Source organism: Meriones unguiculatus, chromosome 2 (genome assembly GCF_030254825.1).
Source record: "Meriones unguiculatus strain TT.TT164.6M chromosome 2, Bangor_MerUng_6.1, whole genome shotgun sequence".
Lineage (NCBI taxonomy): Eukaryota > Metazoa > Chordata > Mammalia > Rodentia > Muridae > Meriones > Meriones unguiculatus.
In genome coordinates, this window is record NC_083350.1 from 129016848 (window position 1) to 129040912 (window position 24065).

Below are 24065 nucleotides of genomic sequence, written 5' to 3' on the forward strand. Positions count from 1 at the left end.
TTATCCACACTCTGCAATCCTGGGTATCTCTTCCTAAATACTGAAGTTGCATTTCATTGTGAACAAGCCAAGGGCTAAGTTACGGTGGGTACAAGTTTTTCAAAGGGGAACATATGTCTGGAGAGGAAAGAAATGGAAATGGAAACCAAATTCTTTACTTTCAGGTAGATTTCCAGATTCTTCAGCGCATGGAGGCTTAGAATCCTTGAAAGAAAACAGTTTCAATCAGTCTGATGAGATCCAAATTTATTCTGAGTTAGCATCTGCTCTGTTCTCAAATCATCTCTTACAGTTCTATATTGCTACAAGCAGGAAAGGCAAAAAAAAATGCCCTTCTTGACTATCTAGACTCTTCGTATGCATGACTAACAAACAAAATTACATCATTTTCCTGTCTATCACAAGCCTTTTTAAATAGAAGTGCCCCTGGAAGGAGGTGAAGTGGAAATGTATATTTTTAACTTAACATCCTGCACACACCCCATTGCCACATAAAGAAAATCAACAGCCAAGGAAGCAGCTGGGACTTGTTGGGAACTTTCTAGTGACCACCTTAAGTCAGCACCTGGTTCTTGGGTCAATTTCTGGGTCAATTCCATGATCTCCAGAATAATATTTTCCTTTCGAGAAAAAAAAGTATTAATTTCTATTAAAGTGTATTTTTCTTGCTTGAAAATGTTCTAAAAACAGACCACTTAAGGGCACTGCTTGGCCTCACCCATTTACTTCTTGTATCTAGGCTCTTCCTTCTTATCTCCCAGAAGCTCTCTGGATGGCATGTTTGTGAGTGAAGTGAGCGCCTTTACTGTTTTACTGTGCTACTGAGCCTGAGCCCCACACTCGCAGAGGTTTGCCAAACATTATCTGTCCCTGTACAGAAAATGAGATGATCTCCTTTTTCCAGGCAAAGTGGAGAAACGCAGACACTACCTAAATGCAGCAGGTAGGAGGCCTGACTGACCAACGGAACGATACTGAGGTGCTGAGAACCGCTGAGTTTCTCAAAGTATGCAGTAAGGTAAACAGCACTAAAAGGTGCTTTTTAAAATTAAATAAGACACAGCATCAAACGTCTCCTACAAAGAAAAAAGGCTTTTAGCTTCAATACAAAATTTCCCTCTCCTGTGAACAGACATGAGACCCACTTCAGTATCACTGACGAGCCATTCTTAAACTCAATGATATGCAACAGAGACACACTGAAGAAATGGTACCGCGAAAACGAGGCGGTCAACATGGCGTGTGGTTCTCGCGTTACTTCATGCATACCCACCAGTGGCTGTGGGTAATTAAAGTGCAGGGTACAGCTGGTGTTAAGGGGAAGGCATACAATGGAGTTACGCATAATCTCTAACATTTACCAAGTGCTACGAGTTAGGAGTTTTACTGAGCCTTCCCGCACATTTTTCCTCCTAACACTCACAAGCCTTCTGGGAATTATACCTTTTCCAGATGAGAAATGGGGCTGTTCAAGATGATACAGTTAGTTGAGTGGTGGGTGGGACAAAACTTGGAACTCCAACCACCTTGAATCCTGATCTTTGGCTCTTAGCTATGAAGGAATTTAGGTTCCATTCTTTCTTCTTCTTCTTCTTCTTTTTTTTTTTTTTTACCTCTCACTTCTTACATGTACAGAGGGTGAAAATTTGGAAAACTCCTATAAAAAAAAATTAATCTGAAATCTAATCAAACCAGTGAGGAGAATGGACCAAAGGAGGCAGCGGACGGACAATAGCAGTATCCCTAACCCTCTCTAGTTAAGATGCTCATGGGATCTCCTGACACACTAATCCCTCATCTCTTCTAAGGGGCAGGACAGATGCCATGTCATCTTCAGATCTACATATTTTTGGTGAACCAACTCTTGACTAAATACCCAACTACTGATCCCAGTTACCCTCAGCGATCTTTTCCAGGCAGGCCACAGGGATCTGTTAGATTAGCAAGACAGGGTAAGGAAGACCTGACGCCTCTTTTGTGAATCGGCAGCTGAGGAGACTATATTTGTCCTGGTTGATGAGAAACCCCAGGAAGGAGTCAAGCTTGTTCTAAGCTTGACTTTATTTGAAAGTGGTGGGCGGGGCCATTCTGGGGTGCGGGTTAAGATTAAGGCGCAAACACAGCTATGAAACTAATGGAAGCCTGTTGGGAACAGCAGGGTTTGTCAATGAGGCAGATGAGATTCTGGGTAGATGGGAGGCCATCAATGAAACAGACACACCTGCACAGCTGGAAATGGAGCCTGAACATGTGGTTGATGTGTTCCAGCAGCAGACAGGAGGTGTCTGCTAAAAAAAAAAAAGGAACTGCTACTTTACCCCAGAAATTTGGATGTTGACAAGAATGCATTCTCAATTAGCTTCGATGTGTTTCCTGACTGCTTCAGTGTAGTTTTCTCTATTCATTCATTTCCCTTCCCTATTCCTTGATTAGACACAAAGTAACTGTTATGTGGGCACAAGAAACTGCTTGCTTGCTTGCTTCCCTCTCTTACCTTAATAATCCAATAAGTTATTTTGCTATCGTTGATTTAATAAAAAAGTGCAGCAACGTAAAACTCATTTACTTGGAGAATTTTAAGGCTTTTCCTTATCACTGTGAAACCAAAGACAGTTTTTGTAATTTTTCTGTATGTAGATGTTACATGAAGGGCAATCTGTCTTAAGCAGAGGTAAATTACACTGGAAAAAGAATAGGTCCTTGAGTTCCCTTCCAGTCAAGCATCTTGTTGTTTAAATAAACTTTTGTTTAAAAAGAAATTTTAAGGGACATTTTTTTAAGCAAAAGAACTTTAAAACAAAACAACCTGCAAGAATAAAGAGAACGATTTGGCCTCTAAACCAAATACCAAACAAATCCAGTCAGTTCAAACGTACATCTCCAACTCAAGGCAATCAGTGAATGCAACTCTTGGAAAGAATCGCACTTAGCATGAAGCACAAGCCTGTTTCCTATGGAAAATGCAGTGATTTATTTCTCCATACAAACTTCCCAGCCAATAATGCCACTGGACAGAATGCTGCGCTGTGACTGATTGCGCAGTCACCAACAGAAGATATACAGGCAAAGAGGAAACACGCTGTCTAGAAAAAATACACCATTTCCTCTCCTAAGGAGAGCGACTCTTCTTCCGAGACCAAATCAGGGACTAAAATTTTCCATTCTCACAGCCAATAAAAATTAGAAGTCAGGTAAGCCAATGGGGGTCCCACAGCTGTTTCCAGGAAGCCAGGGTCTCCGTGGCTGATGCCTCCCAAGCACCTTTCTTACACAGCATGAAGATCAGATGCGTAGAACCCAGGCACCCTCCAAATAAACAAGAACCCCTTAAGGAAAAAAAAAATTATACAGACACTTTAAGTGTTCTGTATTTGGTAGAAACAGCTGTGTGAGCCACCAAAGGAGTGGGTATAAACTGTGGGGTTCTGAAGCACTGGGGGAGCTGTCTTCAATTCACCAACCAAGTCTGGGGCCATAGAAAGTTTCTGAGAAGAGCAGACAGGACTAAGACCTGTGGAGGTTAACTCAGCAGGTGCCTCAAAGGTGGTGGGTATAAAAAGCAAATGGCCGGTTAACTTTTATCATCTCGCAACTTATTTCACCGTGGTCTCACTAACCCTGTGATCTCAAAGAATCCCTGCTGACTATTAGGAACAGGACACAGGTCTTCCTTGCTCTTTCATCAATGGGACAGGGTAGGCTTTCAGAGTCTGGAGGCTTAGGAAATAGCAGGCCTGTAGTCTGTTTGTTTGCACTAGCAACACAGTCAGTGCTGTGCTCACCATGGTGGAAAAGCACTTCAACTTGCTCATTTCCAGGAGCAAGTCTGTGGCTCCTTCCCGGTTACTGAACCCTGAGTGCAGATAAGAAAGCTGACACCATCAGACTAGAGACCACTCGGCTACCATGTGAGCTGTTTGAAGTTTCCAAATTCCAGGCCTAGAGTTTTAGAGGTGTTGCTAATGCAGGGAGTCTTCTTGGAGGGTTCTGACCCCTGGATGTAGAGCCTTCCTGCTCTGCGCTATCCATCCTCTTGATCCAAAGAACAGAGAGGCTTGATGAAAGAGTTGTTTATTCACAGGAGTGTGTTGCTGGGAAGTTGATTAAGCAGCAACAGATAACTATATTCACAAGAGAGGTAAAAACCCCACTATTTATACAGCCCGCACCTGGAATGTGACACTTGGCTCTGGACAACACACTTCAGGAGATTAAAAACAAACAAACAAATGTGATCGGGAACGAATAATAAGAATGTTCCTTTATGCAGGAGAGATGGTCATACCAGAAAAGAGAACAAGTGGCTTGTGTTAATTGTCCTCGAATATTTGAAGGCTTACTGCGAATGAAAGCGAAAGCAATTGCTTTACATATTTGGGAGGGGGGTTAGGCATAGAGATGGATGTGTGTGTGAAGGATTTTCCACAGTGGAGTAAAAGGTTTTAAGTCCTGAGCATTTGTGGAGGGAAGGAGGCAGTCTAGGGCCCACTGTGATCTCATGGCTTGAGATAATGGGGCATAGACTGAGGGATGGTCATGCAGATAAGGTTTGGGGAGAATTCACTTACTGGAGAACAGGCTAAATAAAACGCATTTACTTTAGTTACACTGCAACCCTAAGATGTTTTTAATCTAAAGATCATCCCTATTTCCTTGCACTAAGAAATCTAATCCTAACACATGTGGAGCGGGGGGGGGGGGGAAGGAGGGAAGAAGGGGGAATACAAGATGAATAAATTAAATGAAAGGCAACACCAAAGTATAAATAGAAAGTGATGTAGAACTTGAGGAGAAAGGAAGAGCAAACTAACAGGGGAAACACAGCCCCCGAAGGACAGAAAAGAGACATTAAAAGGCAGAGGGGGTGGGAACAGACCAGGGAAGAGCCTTCAGAAGAGAGGGAGCCACCTAGACAGGCTGGGGCCAGACCACGCCTGCCACCTTCTTGAGAAACAGCTTTCTTTGCCCTGGAGACGCCAATGGGAAAGACATTCCAGGAGAACGTGGGCACTGTGCCTGGCACCCGTGTCTCTGCTGTCCCTCTGTAGAATAATAATGAAGGTTTGCTGGGAGCACAGCAAATGACACCTGTCTCCTGAAGAAACCGACATGATACATACCAACCACCTCAAAAATGAGGCTAGTCCAAAAGACAACCAGAGAGGAAACTATAAAGAGAAAGACATTTTTTTTTTAAATTATCTCATTCACATTTTGTCTGAATTTTATCACCGCTGTAGTCAACTTCTGAGGGTTCATGATGCCTTTAACTCTAGTTACTCAACCCATAAACAGATCATCTTTGCAGGAAGAGCGGAGTCTCCTTTGGTGTGGAAAGAGATAGAAGGAAGGAGTCACCTCCTGGGGGAAGAAAAGCTGTAAACTCCTCTTACCAAATGGTAAGAAGTGATCATAAGTCACATGGCTCAGGCTTCCAAAGAGATTCATCAAGCCAGAAGTTACCAATTCACATCATCCATGAAATAACCCTTTTTGTTTTCATTTTATTTTCAAAGACATTCTTTGCCTCTTATGAATGGAAATTATATCCGGTTACTCACCCATTTCCTGGGTCTGCCTCTAGGCCGTTTTTCTCCAATGGTCTCTGCTTTCTGCAAAACAGAAAAGGACGGGATGTAGTCTCCTACCTGGCATCACTTACAAATGTTGTGCCACAGAATGCCTTTCCAGTTAGAACATTCTGGCCTGCGGATGAGGTATCAAGCATGTCTTAACCTCTTTCTGTGTACGCTTCACCGTCTGTGGGCTTTAGGGGATGTCCTTCCTCTCTGTTCACCGCATGATATAAAGAGGTACCCATGCAACCCCTCACCATAAAAGGCTCCTGTGGAGCGGCCTCCTCTGCAATGCATGAATACGCTTTTGTTAAGCCCATTTCGCTTTTGTTTCTGATCATACAAAAGAAATATTCCCACATCCCATAATTTATGCAAATTAATATTTTACAGAGTGAACGTTCCTTCAATGATCAAGACTCTCCTCGTGCAACTAGTTACAAAAATTAACGGCATATTAATGTTAAATAACAAAACAGTTCTCTCTGCATTACTATGGAAAGCAAGTCTGAATGTAAAAAAAAATTAATACATAAACACTTTAATATGAATCAATAAACATCTGCCAACTTCTGAGTGGCTAATTTCCTGTTTTATGCCCAAAACAATTACCTGTCAATCAGTTCCCTAAAGCAGAAAGAGTAAAGGAGAGGGGGAGGAGGGGGAAGGAGGATGATAGGGAGGGAGGAAGAGAAGAGAGAGAATAAAAACACCAGCAGAAAACACCGATAATTTGATTAAATCCAAGAGATTTAAATCATGGCTGCATAAAAATAATTATTACTTTAAAGTGGGGATTATTAACAATAATTCCACACTCAACGTGTGATTGACAGGAATCCATTTCCTGTTATCTTAAGAGTTTCATTGCTATACTGCACAGGTTTTTCTAATATGGGTTATTTCTATTTTGATCCCAATTTTAACATTTACAAAGTAATGAATTAGCTTTAGTCACCCTCACTTAGTTTTCTAAACACATCAATACACCAACATATATACACACACCACATCTACCATCTATAAAAAGTGCATGTTTATACTTTCCTGAATGAAAGGAAGCTGAGAACATACTGTTCCATGTATCACAATCACCCCAAGACCCCTCAGTGCAAAAATATAGGCAGACTGAATCAGAACAGGGTTTTTTGTTTTTTGTTTGTTTTGTTTTTTTTGTTTTAATTCAGTTTTGTTACCTGAATTAAAAGCCAGTAGGTCTTGATTCAGTGATAATAAAATGAGATATTACAGGCCTGTACTACCAAATAAAACCGCCCTTCCATCCTTCAACTTACCTAATAAAAACATTAATATAAATGACAAGATGACAGATAGATAGATACGTAGTTAGATTACAGACAGACAGAAAGACAGAGAGACAGATAGATGGTAGGCAATCTGAAGACTGATACCTGGCATTGCTGTCCACCCATGGGTTGATCCAGGACTGTAATTGGGACAAGCTCTGTATGATTATAACATCAACTCCGAGTTCCTAAACATTTAACATACTCTGGTTTAAGTTAGGTACACATGCTACTTTGATCCTCACAGCAGCCCTGTAACAGGAGCATCATTATTTCACTTATTTTGCTGACTAAATCCTAGTTAGGTCAATCATGATGCCTATGAGTGATGGACCTGAGATTCAACCCCAGCTCTGCTTGACTTCCAAGACTGCTGCTGCCCTCCTAGCAGTGCTCGAGAGGGCTCTCTTATCAGAGCCACTGACTTAGCTAATTTCTGCAAATTAACAGAAATTCAGTAGCTCTCAGGCTCTTTACCTGTCAGGTTTGGTTTGACAATTGCATCTGGATTTTTTTTTTCAGGGTCAAGGAAGGATTCCTTTGAGGTCAAAGTTAGTGTTCTGCCTCGTCTTTAGTCTTGAGAGCATGGATTTTAAGGTAAGTGAAAGCTGGGGACACCCAGAAAACCACAAAACCTTTCCACATTGTGCCCTGGAGGGATGAAGGTATCATGCTTTATAAAGCTTAGGGTTCAAGACCCTTCTCAGCTATTCTAGCTTTATGACTTGGGACAGGTCTCTGGAAGCCTTAATTTGATTTCCTCAGTCAAGTGAATGTAAGCCCTACTCTGAGGGGGCATCAAGGCACTTGAAAGTGCCTACCCTAAACAAGATGTTCAAAAATGGTTTTTTGGGGGGGGCTGGAGAGACGGCTCAGAGGTTAAGAGTACTCGCTGTTCTTCCAAAGGTCCTGAGTTCAATTCCCAGCAACCACATGGTGGCTCATACCCATCTATAGTAAGATCTGGTGTACAGGTAGAATGTTGTATAAATAATAAATAAATCTTTTTAAAAAAATGTTGTGTTTTTTTTTCATACCTAACAGGATAGAAGGCTTAGGGCAACATTTTCTTTCAAGCTAGTCCAATCCCACAGGCAGTTGAGTCAAGGCAAAAATATTCCAGTATATTCAACTTGTCTCCTTCAGAAGAAAACTCTGAAGAAATGCCTGCCCGGTATACAGTGAGTAGTAAAACCTCACAGCCCCCTGGGACAGAGCAGCGTTTGAGCTCATCTGTGGAAGCAGCTGTAGGAGTACAGAGTTTGCCCAGTAATGAATTACAGGAACATGAAACACAGGAAGCCTTTCTCAAGGGAACTGGGGTGGTCCTCGGAGTGGAGGGGAGGCTGTTATTAACCCTGAAGGTAACAATTCTCTACCAGGTATTTCTGTATAATTCTTACATCGGAGGGGCTATGGTGTGACCCGGCTGTATCTGAAATCTGCTGAAGAGAAGGAGTTTTCTAAAAAGGGTCTCCCTGCATTTGAAAGTCCGGGGAAACAGATCTCTCAAAGGCAGAGGGGCGAGCAGAAAGCCTTGCAAAGAAGATAACTTTTAAACGAGTATCCCATTTACAAAAAGCCCATTGAGAAACAAAATTCGTGCCATTAACACAAGGGCACAAGATCACAATTATCACTCTGACTTGTTAAAGGTACACTTGCACCCCTGGTCTTAGAGGCTGGTGTCTCGTGTAAACCGAACCCCGCTTCTGAGATGACATCTAGAAGAAACATGCTGGCTGCTCTGGGTGGGCCCGATCTGGGGGGCCACCACCGAGTCACTAGGATCCAGCTGCACAAAGGCTGCAAAACAAGCTGGGGTTTTAGCTGATGAACCAGAGTAGCTCCAGAACTTTCAGACACTGGAAAACTGTGGTTTTCCAGTCTTGCGTGTGTGTGTCTTGAATGTTCTTTGGGGCATTGTCTTTCAAAGAAGGCAATCAAAACATTGAGGGTACTTGTTTTAAAACACCAAAATACACAGTACTGTAAAACTCAATGTTTGCCTTGCCTTTGCTGGGACAGACTTTGGTTCTGTACTCCCTATACGTGTATAATGGAGATGTAACTAGTTCTAAGTATTTCCTGCTTTTGTGGAGGGAAGCCGTGAGAACCAGGAGGCTTTCGGCATTTGAGAATGCTAAGATTTCACACTTTCCAGCACCACTACACCAGCATCACATCCCTCACACATCAGGGCTCTTTCTTCTGTAGCTGCCTCCATTCTGGTCTTTATGCCTTCACAAAGCGCATAATTCAGAATTGTGTCCTAAATTTTAGATGTTTAGAAGCAAGTTCTTGAAAGTATGGGTGAGGCTCAATGGAAGATGTATTTCTTTAAGAGCTGCTGGGTACCCTACACTTGTGATTACTTTCATATTAAAAAATAATAATAAAATAAAATAAAACAAAATGTATCTTGTGAACATCTCCCTTGAATTTGAAGAAGGTGATAATAGTGGGTGCTGATGTATTAGAGGCAGCATTGTGAAAGGAAAGAGAGAGAAGGATGAAGGGAGAAAGGGAGGGGAGAGACAGTAGGGAGGGAAAAAATGATGGGGAGGTGAGCAATTGAGTGTGTGTGTGTGTGTGTGTTGTTGTTGTTGTTGTTGTTGTTGTTTTCCTATTTCCACCAAATCTCAGGAGCTTGTAAAACTTTAAAACCATCTCTTGTAGCCCTTTCGTTTAACAAGTAAGGGAACATTTGGATTGCTGCAATCTCCAAACCTTGTGGATTATTCTGGGGCCCAAGTCTCTGAGCATTAGTGGCACAAGACACACATTTCTCTCCCTTCATGTCTTGGAGACAGTCACACTTCAAGCTTCTCACACGTTTACTTCAGTCTGTATTTCAAGTGATTAAGGAAGAGGACGGACATCAACCTTGTGGCTGGTACTGTGTAAACACGGACAATCCCCAAATATGAAAAGACGAGCTTCAGAGGGGTTGAACACTGGACATGGGGCAGCCTACAATTCTGAATCAGTTTTATCCGTCTGTCAGGACCACAGTGAGGACTAAATAATGAATCTGTTGGTGAAGGGCCCAGCAAGACTGCAGTACTGAGCAGGCACTCAGATGTAATGTAACTCTACTACTTTTAAACAATGCCCTTACAAAAAGTTTCTACCGAGTCTGTAGGTCTCCACAGTGATATTCCAAGAGCAGTTCTGTTTCAGTAGGGCAGCCATTCCTTCCCCTCTTCCCACTTCATGGGAGATTCAGTGACTTGCTGAACTGGAGGGAGAACTTGACTCAACCTGAGGTCAAGACAGGAGAGCTCCTTTTGCAAAGACTGTCTCAGATACAAAACAAGATGGCCATAGAAGGTATGAGAAGAACTAAAGAAGAAGAATTGAAGAGGAAGAAAAAGAAGAAGGAAGAAGAAGGAAGAAGAAAAAGAAGAGAAAAGACCAAGAAAATAAAATTTTAAAAAGAAGAAAGTGCCTTAGGATAAATGAGAAAGCAAAATATTTTTAATATTCCTACATTGCTATTAAGACATGAACAAGAACAATGGCTGGGAACCAAGAGGATAATTCAAGTCTAACTTCAGATTGGGCTTAGACATAGAGATAGCTATTCAATTTTCACAATTCCAAATGTTCTCATCATATTTTTATGTTACGGTGAATGTTACATATAAGCCAGGAATCCCTATTTCAAACCATTAAGTGTTTGAAAACAGAAAAAAAAAAAGTTACAAACCAAACAACCAAACAACCAAGCACAGCTGCATGTGAAAGTGACATGGTTTGTCTTCATATTTGTATTTTGATTTTCTTTAAAGACTAAACCATGCTTGAACCCCAAGAGTGTACAAAACATAAGAACATCTAATCAAAATGTTTAAGCAATATGAACCAACATACATTGGAACTGACTTCAACTGAATCAATATTTGGACTAAACAATGAGTAAATTCTCATTTTATCATCTTGATAACCCAGTTCTGAGGTTTCCGCAAGGTTAAATATAACCATTTTTAGTCTTAAAAAGATGCTATAACTTGCTCACTTAATATATTTTTAGTGGGAAATACAAGACAGTCCCATCATCCATTGCAGCTCACACTCATTTATTTACCCATGAAAACACTTCTATAAGTTTTCTCATAATTATTTTGCACATACAAAGGAAGAGTTCTCATATTCAAAGCTGGAGACTTTCCTGCTCTGAACTGTCTCCCTACCTCTTTTGCAATCAGATAAAATAGCAATGATGTAAGAGTTTGCTGGAAAGGTTGGGGATATAGCTAAGTAAGCACTATTCCAGCATATACAGGGCCTTAGATAAACAAACAAATAAAAAGCAGAATATGCCATTCAAAATCATTCAGCGTGTTGAAACTATATAAATAAAGTGTAAACCAGTTTAAAAACATTGTTGTATCTCTGTTCACCCTCTTCTCCTGGTCAACAGAGCACAAGTGCTCAGCTAAGAACTTCAGCACTGGAGGTTCTAGATTTCAGTTTCTACCCTCGAGTAAGCTACATGGCTCTAAGGTGAACTCTGGAAACTGTAAAAAAAAAAAAATCCAGCTCACAAGAGAAGACAGGTTTGAATGACTTAATTGGCATAAAATATTCCACATCGCCCATCTGTTCTCAACAAAGAACTGAAATGCGACAGAATCCCCATCAGGAGCTTTCAGTCTCCTTTACAAGATGAAGTTGGGACCCTGAGATAGTCAGCTAAAGTAACGGGGCGGGGAGAGGGGAGGCTTGAGAGGAGAGAGTTAGGAGGGCTGGTGGTTCCCAGAGAAATAGGACTGTGGGGCTCCCTGGCACAAAGTTACTGCAGAAAATAACCCTGATGTATCTGAATCTCCCCTATTTGTGTCATCATCTGACATGACTTGACAGCTCCATTAAGGCTTTTTCTTCCCTGACAAAGAGACGTTTTAAAAACTGGGTTCACTGTTGAAGTAAGTCAACTCCGAATATCAAGATGGCGGAAACAGCAGCTGCACTTTCTTCATTATATCTGCCTTATGTGCACTCTGCTGGTAAGGTGTTTTCATCTTGAATCTCACACAAGAACTTGGACCACATTAATCGTATTAGAGTGCTATAGAAGTCCAGGCTGGAACTTTATAGTTATCCCTAGTGTCATCATTGACGAAATCATCAAAGGGTGCCTTTGGTCTCTCTCTTCCATGGCCTTCCAAGCTCTAAAGAAACTCCTGTCCTTACACAGCAATTACACTCTGCAGTTAATGTGAAATTGTGAGTAAGACTCTCCTTCCTTCTCTATTTCTAAAATGTCTGTGATTGATAGTAGTAATAATTTATGCAAACCCAACAACCAGTCACTCCCAGGAGCGCATGGTGTGGAGTCAGCATACAGGAGAGCCAGTTAGCCTCAGGCCTTATTCACACTGTATATGAAGATGATAATAAGTGATTATTCTGAATGCATTCTTCGAAATGTACATACTTCATCCAGATGCAACTTGCATTCTGTGCTCTGTTTCCTGGTCTGGCCATTACACCTCAAGTAAAAGGAGCTGTACAAAGCTAAAGAAGGACCAAACCTCTAACATGAAAAAGGAATACTTCATGCCTGAAATCTTTCTAGAGAGATTTAACTCAACCTCAGAAACACACTCGTCCCTAGAAGCATCTGGATGAGACCTGCTTTGAAGCTTGACATCAGTTTGACTTGTGGCCTACAGTAGAGACTTTAGTGACAGCCCCACCCTCCAGCATTCTCTCCTGATTAAAAAGAAACAACAAAACTATAAACACAGCATAAAGGAGCATAAAGGAGATGCTTCTCTCCAAGCATAAGAAATCTGAAAAGACAAAGCATCTCCAGTAAGTTCAGCCACAAGTGGAAACCTGAGCACAGCACAAAGGTTAGGAGATAGCTGGTCATAGGTATCCCTCGACCTAAAAATACATGAATGTAAAGACACACTTACATACTCAGACAAGTCATTTACTCCAGAAGACATCGACTTCTGATTTCTTTTTATTAAGGTTACATTCAGAGTGGAAGAGTTCCCAGGAAGGACTATAACGGACACACGAGGGTTACCCACGGAACTAGTTTTTAATAAAAGAATTATTATCTTCTCTTTCATACATTCTAAACACAACAAATTACCTTTTCATAAATTTGTTTCCTGTGTATATCACACAAAATGAACTTTCTGTAGAAATCTGAAGGATAGCTAATTTAGTAATTGTTCATCCACCTGGTCTTGCAACATTCTGCATGCCATTGTCAACTTTCTCACTGTTAATTTTCTAATGAGCAATTTTGTTTTCACATGCCCCAAGGCCAGTTGCTTGGTTCAAGCATAAACTCAGTTTGAGAAAGAAAGAAAGTTCAAAGCAGCAATAAATTTTAAACAGTATCACCAGAACTCTAATGTGCATTGCATCTCCCCTTATTTGAGGGTTTGTTTTTCTCAAGTACTTACTAGCTGTCTTTGTGTGTGTGTGTGTGTGTGAGAGAGAGAGAGAGAGAGAGAGAGAGAGAGAGAGAGATCCCACAGGGCAGAAAAATACTTCAATAATCATAAAGCAGACTTTTTCACATGTGTTCAGTTCAGTCTGGTAAGGTATTTTCATCTTGAATCTTTCCAACTGTGTAACTCTTTCTAGAAAGGTTTTCAGTTCAAAATCATAATGAGTATATGCTTTGACAGACTACAATATACAGTTGATAGCTGTATGTGTAAAAGCATTGGACCATCCTCAGCATAAACGTTTGAGGTGAAACGCCTCCATTTTATCCATTCCATGAATGACTCATCAATGGCCTCACTATCATCTTCTCCAGATGAAGTGTAATTTATAGAGCTTAAGAAAAATAACAGTCACGTTCTAGGCTACTCTATTCATCCAATTTTATCAAAAGAAGAACATTTGTATCAGACTTACATGAAATAATTATGCCTTGAAGAAAGATTTCAGAAAAAAAATCTTTGGAGAGAGATATTTGTGTTATAGTAATTACACAAGTATGTATATGTACAAGAATTACAGGAGGAGGGCAGCCTTATGGCTAAAGTCAATGAAAACCAAACATGATTGGGAATGGATCAGTTTTTTCTGTTTCTCTTCTTTTCTTTGAATGTTGAATCAGGCACAAGTCTTAATATTCCTTTTGTCAACCATAAACGTTTTAAGGTGGAGACCATTCCTACCAACTCCTTCTAGTGAAAGTGTTACATAGTAACATCAAGAAGATACCCACCTTCCTTTTCTGCTGGGACCACTCCTACCTACTCCCTCAAGTGAAAGTGTTACAGTAATACCAAGAAGATGATACATCTTCCTTTGATGGGACCATTCCCACCCATATATTCAAGTGAAAGTGTTACATAGGAACACCAAGAAGATGATCCAACTTCCTCCTTATATTAACTTTCAAATAATTAATTTATGATGAGTTTTAAAGATTCCTTAAATAATAATATGATGAGGCATTTTCAGAGTAATGACATCATATCTTAAATACCTGTTGATACCTACCAATATACTCCTATGCTGTTCCTGAGAGCAAAAGAGCCACAGAAACACAACATAAAAGATCTCTTTGGTTAAAGAAAACAAAATCAAGTCCATTTCAATTCATTTATAAATAGAAGAAAGAGAAAGTATTCATATTCAGAATACCAATTATGTATCACTACTTAAATAACAAAGTTATTTAGACACACTTGCAGGTTTGTGGTTAAATATTAACTACAAATCTGAACTTTAAAATGCAATTAATTCAAATATTAGAGAAATCTCTTTCAATTCTGTTCAAAACTGTTAAAACAAAATAGTCAGAAGTCATAATTAGCATAATTATTTCCCAAGTGGCTTCTATATCACTAGTCTCCATGACAGAATAGACCACTGACAACCAATCCATTTACTCTAGTCAGTGTTCTTTTCTCACAGAGAATATTGATTCCCTCCAAGGTGAGCATCGAGTCATTTTACGCAAATGTTGTATATAAAATCTACTCAAAGATATATGGGCGATTTATTTCTAATTTTTGAACCATAATTTTCAATTACAACCCATACTTTCAAAGGAGATGCAAACTATTTTCAATTTATTTATAAGACCAGAAAGCGGCATATATTCTTCATCACTTCTCTATATTGGCATTAACTTTGAGGTGCTTCAAAGTTACCACACACAACCAACAGGGAATGATTTTAAAGGTGCAACTTTAAACTATGTTTATAAAAAATGAGTGTCATACTGGGTTGGGTTCTATTTAATACTCCCACCAAAATATTAAATAACACAAATATTTGTTTTAAAAACTTCCCATTGTTTTAAAAACTAACTGAGATAAGACTTTTGGAGAAAAGTTTCTTGTGGTTAAGACATAATATCTTGCAGGTTTGATCCAAATAGTATACTTTATCACCACATTTAAAGCTATAGAATTCATGAAACTCTTTTCAGTAACCCATAATTGGATTTCTTTTTTAATTAGCATCTATTTGACAAGTTCTTAACTTTAATAAAGGAACTTGGCTGGCAGTCATCATGTAAATAATCATTGAATAAATTAATCTCATTTTTTTTCCAGAGGAAATTGCAGGAACATCACCACCTGTCAAAATCTCAAGCTTTGATTTATCCTGAACTAGTTCACCATGGGTGTAAATATTAATGATCTCACTTCCAGCCCCATCCCACCCAGCCCTTTCCGACTCCATTTCCGGATCCCCATTCTTCTCCACACCCCCTTAAGGTTTATACTATTTGACGGCTTTTTGTTTGGCTAAAATCACTGTATCTCCAGGAAGCGTTTAAAGCTAAGCATCAACACAAGAAAAGAAAAAAAAAAAGGTTAAGACCCATTTAACAAATATAGGAGATATATCTTGGGTTACTCGGCCTGGAGTAATCCTTGTGTGCAGAATTTAGAATGGAAAAATTACACGGAGGTCATTGATAACTTTAGAAGAGCTTGACTTGAAAATTCTCACCTTCTGAGCTGCTTTGGAGGGACTCTTGTTTTTGCTGCCTTTGGGTCTTCCCCTGGGTCTCTTAGGAGAGGGTTCACAGGTTGGCTCCTAATTGTAGGGAGGAAAGAAAAGCTGTTGTGGCTAGACCGCCTGAAAGAAATTGACCCTGACTCTGGCTGTGTTTTCTGCATGTGCTGCAGCAGCAACCTGCTGGAAGCCATTCAGTTCACGCATAGCTGGATGACGGTGGACCGGTCTTTAAAAAGGGAGGGGAGCGTAAACTACAGTTTGAACCCCAGTGCTCAAGGAGGAACCCACTCCACACGTGGAAACTGGATTACATTTCAGAATCAAAACGATGGCAATGCCTGAGAAAAGTTGCACGTTCTAGAGAGTCGTGTCTTTAAGGTCCAAAGCCTACATGGCTCTGCACTTGAAAACTCACAGAAATAATAAACATTTTATACGACTAACCACTCTCCCTTCTACCGGGATTTCAAACAACAGAAAGAGCTGTAGGTGACTGGAAAGATAGATGGAGCCAGCCAAAGAATGGCTTGCAACCACTCCTGTGTACCTGTGGGCCAGGTGGTTTGGGATTGAACCCATCTATTCTGAGGGAAATATTGGAGCGATTATCCATATTCTTCAGGTCAGAATAATTCTACGCCCCCTAAAATTTCCAGGTGATTATGGTAAATCTGGGGTGGAAAGTTTTGCCTGGATTGTCTAGATAATTGCTTCAATTCTCCACTTCCTTTTTGGAGAGACGAGCACGGGCTCCAGTCGAAACTTAAACGTCTTTTTGCAAAAATAAACATGTTGTCTTAAAAACTTAAAAAAAAAAGAAAGAAAAAGAAACTCGGGGGGGGGGGTGAACTGAGAAGAGGGGGGAGTATTCTTAGAAGGAGAAGTTGAAGCAGCCACGAGGTCACCAGGTATATGAACGTTTTACTTTCTCGCGGGCTAGGCTAAGCAGCCAGTTCTCAAGCAGTTCCGAAACTGCGAGGGCAGATACACCAGGGCGCCGGCCGCCTCTCCCCTCCGCCTCTCCCCTCCGGTGAATCATCTCTCCTTTCATTCAGACTGGGTGCTTAAATGAGACCAATTACAACTCAATGGAAAATCGCGTTTTAGAGAGCGCGCGCGCCCGTGTGTGTTGGGGTGGTGGTGGTGGGGGGGGGTGTCTTAAAAAAAACGTCCATCGGATTCCAGCGCCAGCGGGCACTTAAGAGTCACCCCATCGGGAACACATTTTTCTTTGTGATCTCGGCATTTTAATTCAAAGGTAAAAACCCCCCAGCCACCTCCGGGTCCCCTTGCGTTTTCTTTTAGGCTTGGGGGGGGCGGTAGGGGGATGGGGTGAAGGTGCGATTAGCAGAATTCGAAAAGGCTGGGTGGTTGGTGGGGTGCAAGGGGGTACAGCCGAGACTTCCTGGGAGGTGTAAAACAGGGTCCAGAGGCAGCGAGGAGTGTCGCGGAGGGCAGAGCGGGAAAACTCCGGGGCCTCCAGCTCGGTCTGTCTCCTTTGGTGATTTCCAAAGGTACACCCCAGGTTTGTCCAAACCACGCGGGCAAACAGTCTCCGGTTTTCCACCTAGCCCTCAGGGGGACAGTTGGGGACTCTGGGATCATTTTCTAATCGACCCTATTTGCCTGAAGCGAGATCTGAAGCAAAAAGAAGAGATGAGGAGTTTTGTTTTTGTTTTTGATTTTTTTTAAGCCCGGGAAGCGCGGGGTCGAACTCGTCTCAGCAGTCGCGTCCCTGGACTTGGAAATTGCTGGGGAGCCCCCCACCCCACCACCACCACGACCCCCGCGCCCGCCCGCCCCCGGGCCCTGGGCGCTGCGCACAGCTCTGCCCTAGCCGGCTGCACGCTTAATTGGTTGCATCCGCAGACAAAACCCTCCGTTCGGCGGGGTCCTGGGTGCCCGCGACCGTCCCCTCCCAGCCCCCAGCCATCCGCCCAGGAGGACGCTCAACTCCGGCTGCTCGGAGAGCTAAAGGGGGCCGAGGCTCCCGGCGGGGAAGCGACCCCGGCTACCGTGCGCGCTGGGGGCTCTCCGGAGGAAGCGCGTTTCCCGGGCCCGCGGGGGGTGGGGGGTGGGTGCTGGGATCTCCCCCCCACCCCACCCCTGGGCTCCCAGCCCCTCCAGCCCCGGCGGCTGCAGCGAGGCAGGGGTTTTAAAGACGCCGAGGGGCGCCCCGGCCGGCCGCCGGCTCCGCACGCGCTCTTTGTCGGGAGGGCGCGAGCCCCGGGGCCGCGCGCAGGCTTGCGGGGAGGGCACCGAGGGGGCGGCCGCGGCCGGGCAGCCCCCCGCGGCCAGGCGGTCCCGGGCAGCCCCGGGGGAGAGCGGCCGGTCTCCGAACCTCCGATCCCCCCCTCGCCCCCACCCCACCCCCGCCGCAAGGGTGCAAAAGCGGCCGACAAAGCCACGCTCTCCGTCCGTGGGACCACGGGGGGCTCTCCCCGTCCCTCCCCGTTACGCACGCCGCCGAGCCGCGCCGGGGGCCCCCGAGCACAATAGCGAAAGTCCCTCCCGGTCCGCGCCTCGCGGGACCCCCTCCTCTCCGGCAGGATAGCTGGGGGGGGGGGGGGACCGAGCCGAGCGGCTGGGGAGCCTCTGGCCGAGCAGGCTCGCTCTCCCGCCCCCCTCCGCCCCGGCCGGCTGGCGGGCCGCCGTGGTCCCCGCGCTCCCGCGCTCTGCTCGGCCGGCATGCCGCGGGGGGCCCCGGGGGGCACGGGCGCCGCGGGTGGGCTGGGTCGGGGGCCCCCCTCCCACGCCGGCGTTACTGACTTGCTGCTGCTTCCTGGGTCGGCCGCGTCCTCGCTTCTGGGGCGCTGGGGCGGCAGGTTGTCCCTGGGCTGAAGTGGACGGCTGCCCGGCGCCTTCGCCGCGTGCGCTCATCCTGCCTCCCGCCGCCGCCGCCGCCGCCTCCGCTACAGCCGCCGCCTCCGCCGCCGCTCGGCCTCCGCGGCCCCGGGTCCGCCCGGCACCTTTCGGGGAGACGGGCTGGAGAAGGGCCGGAGAGGGCAGGGGCGGCGAAGAGCTGGCGCGCGCGGAGGGCTGCGGCTGCGGCTGCGGCTGCTCAGGCTGCCGCCTCTGCCACCATCAACACCGGACGTCCAGCGGCTGCCAAAAAGAGAGAGAGAGGGGAGGAGGAGGAGAGGAGGAGGAGGAGGAGGAGGAGGCGCTGCGGGCGGTGGGTGGCGGAGGTGGAGGTGGAGGTAGCGAGGGGAGGCGGGAAGCGGGGGAGAGGGAGAGTGGAAGGTGGAGAGGGCTCCCCTCGCCACTGAGGACCGGGAGCTGCGGGTGCTGGGGCCGCGCTCGGCTGGCAGCTGGGAAAGGGGGGAAAGAGGCTGGGAGGAAAGTGTGTCCCTTGAAAGGCTAGGCTGGAAAGGAATGCCTCCTCCCACCCCGCAGAGAGAGAGAGGGAGACAGAGAGAGCACACGGGGAGACAGAGAGTGGAGGACAGGGACGGGAAGACAGGCTCGTGCCGTCGGAGAGCAGGGGGAAGGTTCTGCCCCGGGCGGGAGGGCGCTCAGCTCGGGCAGGGCACAGAGCAGTGGGTGGCACCGCGCCTCCTCGGGTGGCCGGGAGGGAGGGCGGGCGGGCTGGCAGGCGGCGGCGGCACCGCAGAGTCGCGGAGGGACAGGCTGCTGCTGGCCTTCTGCGTTCTGCGCCCGGTGCGCACAAAACTGCCGGGGCTGGAAGTTTTCAGAGTTCCTGCCCAGGATTCGAGAGGGATGAGTGTGCGTGGGTGTGCGTCTGTGTGTGTGTGCGCGCTCGCCCTTGCGGAGGGGGTGACGGGAGGCGGGGAGTGCCCACCTCTGCTCGTGGGCGGATGGAGAGGAGGGGGCTGCGGGAGGAGGGGGCGGGCGGGCGAGCGAGCGAGTAAGGCGGACCGCTGAGCGGGGAGAGCCTGGCCGCCGGCCAGGGCCAGCGTTCGCAGCGCGGCTCGGCGGCGCCCGGGTACCACCCGGAGCCCCGGCTCACGTGCTCCCGCCGCCGCCGCCGGCGGAGTTGGAGAGGCAGGGCCTGGGCTCTGCAGCCGGCCCGCCGCCCGCCCGGTCCCTCCGGCCGCCGGGGACCACCCCGGGACCGGGCGAGAGGGGGCCTGGCCTCTACCTGCGCGTCCGCCTCGGGGACCCCGAGGTCTCCGGAAGCGCCTGGGCCAAAACCTCCGCCTCCTTCCAGTTCAGCCCCGGGGAAGGGGGCGACCGGGGAGTCGCAGCCCGCCCCCCCCGTACCCCTAAGCCCTGCTGCGCTCGGAGGTGCCGGCGCACGGACGCAGCGTGCACAAAGATACACGCGCCCACGCGGGGGACCCCACGCATCCTTGCACGCAGCTGCGCGCGCGCACACACACACACACTCCACTGGTAAACACACAGGCAAACAAATGGGAGCTCACGCGCACTCCCAGGCACATGGATGGGCCAGAGAGCACATTCGCAACAAATGGACACACTTGCACGCTGCTCCCTGGAGCGCCGAGCGTGCCAGCTCCTTCGTCCAGCTTTTCCTTCCTCCAGGCCTGGCTACCGCACACCGGTCTTCGGACTCCTAGAGGGTACAGGGACCTTAGAGATTCCTCCTCTCGGGACTGCACCTAGCTCTTCCTTCACTTTACCTTCCTTTAAACTTCGCCCTCAGAACTCCTTTCTGCCGAGTCCTAACTTCATAGCCTGGGCCGTTTCTGTTAGGTGAACACCGTCGTGCTCGCAATCTGCTTTTAAAAGGTGGAGAGTATTCTAAAGTGCACCCCTTTTTCATCCTTGAATAACACAAAACTGAAAGGGGAGAGAGAGCCCTTAGGGTCAGAGTTTCACGCATTGCACCCCAAATTGTGCTGGACTCACTCCAAAATAAAAATGTTCACCCTGTGAAGAATATTTTCCTTCAATGATAACAGACCACCGTGGACTAAAAACACCTACTTTGCAGCCCTGTGAGCGGGAGCTGGGCTCCGCCAGGTTCCGCGGTGTCTGAGGCGCCTGTAAATGTCTGCTTTGCCATTTCAAATCCCTTTCCAGTGGCCCTTTGCAGTGCTGGGACGCTGCTCTGCAGGAACCCAGGCGGGGCTGGTGCTTGGTCTGGGAACGCTTAGCCCTGATGGAGAGGAAGAGCCCCCAGCCCCCATACCTCCAGATGGAGCCCAGCAACCGAAAGGCGAGGGAGGGGTCAAACAGGCACCGAAGATTTTGTCAGTGCTTGGCTGAAAGATGGTGTCTTCATCAAAGGGACTGAAATTTCACCTTCAAACAAGTGCACTGACATTTCCGAACTGCCAAATTTGCATGGTGTTTTTGTGTCTCTGTGTGTGTGGGGGGGTGGGTGTTCACCTACTTACACTTTAGTGCACGTAATTTACATCTGTCCATAAAGTGAGCTTCTGGCTCGATTCTTGTTTGGTTACATTTTTGCCAGGACAGACAAAGTTCTGGGGATGGATTTAGGCAAAAGCCACTCAGGATTTCAGTCAGCTAATTTTATACTGGGAATTCTGTTACCTTTCTGGATTTTTGTTTGTTTGTTTGTTTGTTTGTTTGTTTGTGTAATGCACAGAGGCTAGCAAGCAGGAGATTCCAACTTGAGGTTGTTGTGGTGTTTTGTTTTGTTTTGTTGTTGTTATCTGTATGTGTGTGGTTTTTTTTCCCATTAACCTAGAATTTAAAAGAAAAACACAAAAGCTGGAAAATCTAGTCAGTTAATTTCGTTCCATTTTTGCTCTCAGACTTGAACCCTTTTGAGCCTATAGACAAGGACGTAAGCAAGTTCTGCCTTGGGTTTTATCTAAGTTAGCCTTATACATTGTCATTCTTTGATGCCCATAATTCTTTCAAGTTGCTGTATTTCTTTTTTTTTTTTTTGCACACAAAGCATAAAATTGTGTTTTTATTTTTAAAATTGTTAAGATTTTTATTATTGAATTGCTATCTTCATATGATAATCCTTTAAGCAAACTCACTGGCTATATTTTCTTCTTGGAGAAACATTTTCCCATTCACATTTGAGAAGTTTAATTCCCAAATTTAAGTTTCTCATTCATTCACTGTATTTATTTATCTATTTGTTTGTTTGTTTGTTTGAGCCTTGATTTTTAGGGTAAGCTTTTCCTATTCTAATATGAGAATATGCCAAGAGGTCTCGGTCCACACTAAATTGTTTCTTTTCTTCATCACCTGCTATCAAATCAAACATTGATTAGCACATTGGCTATATATCTTAACAAACTTTCTACTGATATGTGACTCATGACTTAGATTGGCGCTTAGATCCGTTAAGGACATTAGAAGTGGTAAAATCAAATAAATGGACTCAGAACACAGTTGAAAAAAAATAGAGTAATATAAAGAATTTGGGGCCAAATCTTTCTCATTTAATTCTCATCACAAACACAAAATTGCTCTAAGATCTTCTGCCCCATACTTTAGAAATTCCAGTGAGAAGGGACACAACTTTAATTCCAGCAGTCAAGAGGCAGAGGCAAGCAGATCTCAAGGCCAGCCTAGTCTACAGAGCAAGCTCCAGGACAACCAGGGCTACAGAGACACCCTGTCGAAAAAAATAAAAAAAAAATCACGAGAGAGAGAGAGAGAGAGAGAGAGAGAGAGAGAGATACACAGAGACAAAGAGAGAGAGAGAGGAAAAAGAAGAGACTGGGAACTCAGAATTCATGATGTCTTAGCACTCTGCTATAGTATAATAGGCAGAATCATTTTAATTTTAGTAGTACGCTCAATATAGTGTATATCTAAGATGCATGGATAGTCCTAGCTGAGCCAGGGTCACAATGAGACACTTTTAGATACAACTGACTTGGGCAATTTGAGATCTAGATTCCTTTAAACCCTGTCTTGACTATCTGCATGCTGTTTAGTCAGTCCTTTTACTCTCTGTATGTCTGTGCTCTCTAAAATGAATGCCTGGGTTCTTACAGTTCACTGTCAGATGTGTGACATCTTGTTTTCTAATTGTGTCATGACTATGTGGAAATCGCATGGATGAGCCACTGCCTCATTTTTATTTTTGTCTTGCTAGTTTTATCTAGCTGTTATTTTATTCATAGCAAACTTTGGTAATCATTATTAATTTATTACTAAGACAAAAGTAATTTTAATAAAGTTACAATTTTATAATATATACCACACAGGATAAGAAAAGTTTCCTGCAATAAAACATATTCAATATTTGTAAAGGAAGATTCATTTGTGATCATTAGGTCAAAATTCTCAAGATTTATCTGACATTATGTTTACAGTTTAATATATTAACATGCGAAAATAGCTCATAGATTTTTTTTCTCATAATTGAATCCATTATGGACACATTTTAATATACGGGATTATTATAGCCAGGTATTTTGAAAGTGACTCTGTATAGGGTCACAAAAAGATAGCTAATATTTACTAACCAGAAGTTTACACACATACATTTAATTAGAAATGGTACAGTGTAAAATATAGATCCCTGCCTTTAGGAGATTACACTATAATTTTGCTGAAGAAACATGTCAAATGTTTAAAATGAGTTCATTTGCATGGCTCAACCCCTATTGTGTTTCTTCATGCTTAGTATTCAGGGAAGTGTAGAGAAGATTACCTCTGCTCGTTTCCTACAGTGTCACAAAGAAGGACTAGCTCTCACCAAGTTAGGCTTTTGTTGGAGGTACATTATTTGCAGAAACTCCCCACTCCCAAAGTAGGAGAATTACCAAGCAAAGGAAGTATGTTTCATCAACAAATGTTGGTTTTTAGTGAACTGAATTCCTATTGAAGCACAAGGAATGTATGACTCATTATTGGTCGTCTGAAGATGGAGGGCCTATGTGACAGGGAATTGTGGGTAGTGTTTAGGAGCTGGGAGGAGCTCTAGACTAACTGCCAGCAAGGAAACACGGATCACTGTTCTCCAACAAGGCTTCTTCAAACAGGAGGTAGTCAGTTCTTCCAAAAGCAAGAGAGAGGTTGAAAGCAGACCAACACCTTCCCCACAGCCTTGACAAGAACTCTGGGTAACTGACTTCTGACTTACACACCCATAAACTAGTCACCAACATGTAGGCCGCTGAGTTTGTTTTTGTTGTGCCTCAGTGGAGAACTCAAACAGAGTGATTTGGTCCCTTTCCTGAGCTGTTCAGGGCACAGTTAGTTGGGCATCTATCCTGAATTGTAGCACCCTGCCTCCCTGTGACCAGCGAGAAAATGGTTTGTCTTGATTTTCACTCTGCCCCTTCTG

General features: G+C 44.7%; 1 protein-coding gene and 1 pseudogene across 1 annotated transcript in view; one reads left to right on the forward strand and one right to left on the reverse strand.

The window, feature by feature from the left end:
* Nucleotides 1-19417, reverse strand: part of Hmga2 (high mobility group AT-hook 2) — a 119390-nt gene extending 99973 nt beyond the window's left edge. Inside the window, exons 1-3 of the mRNA XM_021627186.2 lie at nucleotides 18620-19417; nucleotides 15842-15928; nucleotides 5562-5612 (exon numbers count right to left, since the gene is read on the reverse strand). Of these exons, the coding sequence (XP_021482861.1) occupies nucleotides 5562-5612; nucleotides 15842-15928; nucleotides 18620-18730 (249 nt within the window). The 5' untranslated portion in view covers nucleotides 18731-19417. The remainder of the gene's footprint in view (nucleotides 1-5561; nucleotides 5613-15841; nucleotides 15929-18619) is intronic.
* Nucleotides 935-2292, forward strand: LOC110540438 (small ubiquitin-related modifier 3-like; annotated as a pseudogene).
* Nucleotides 19418-24065: the final 4648 nt, after the last annotated feature.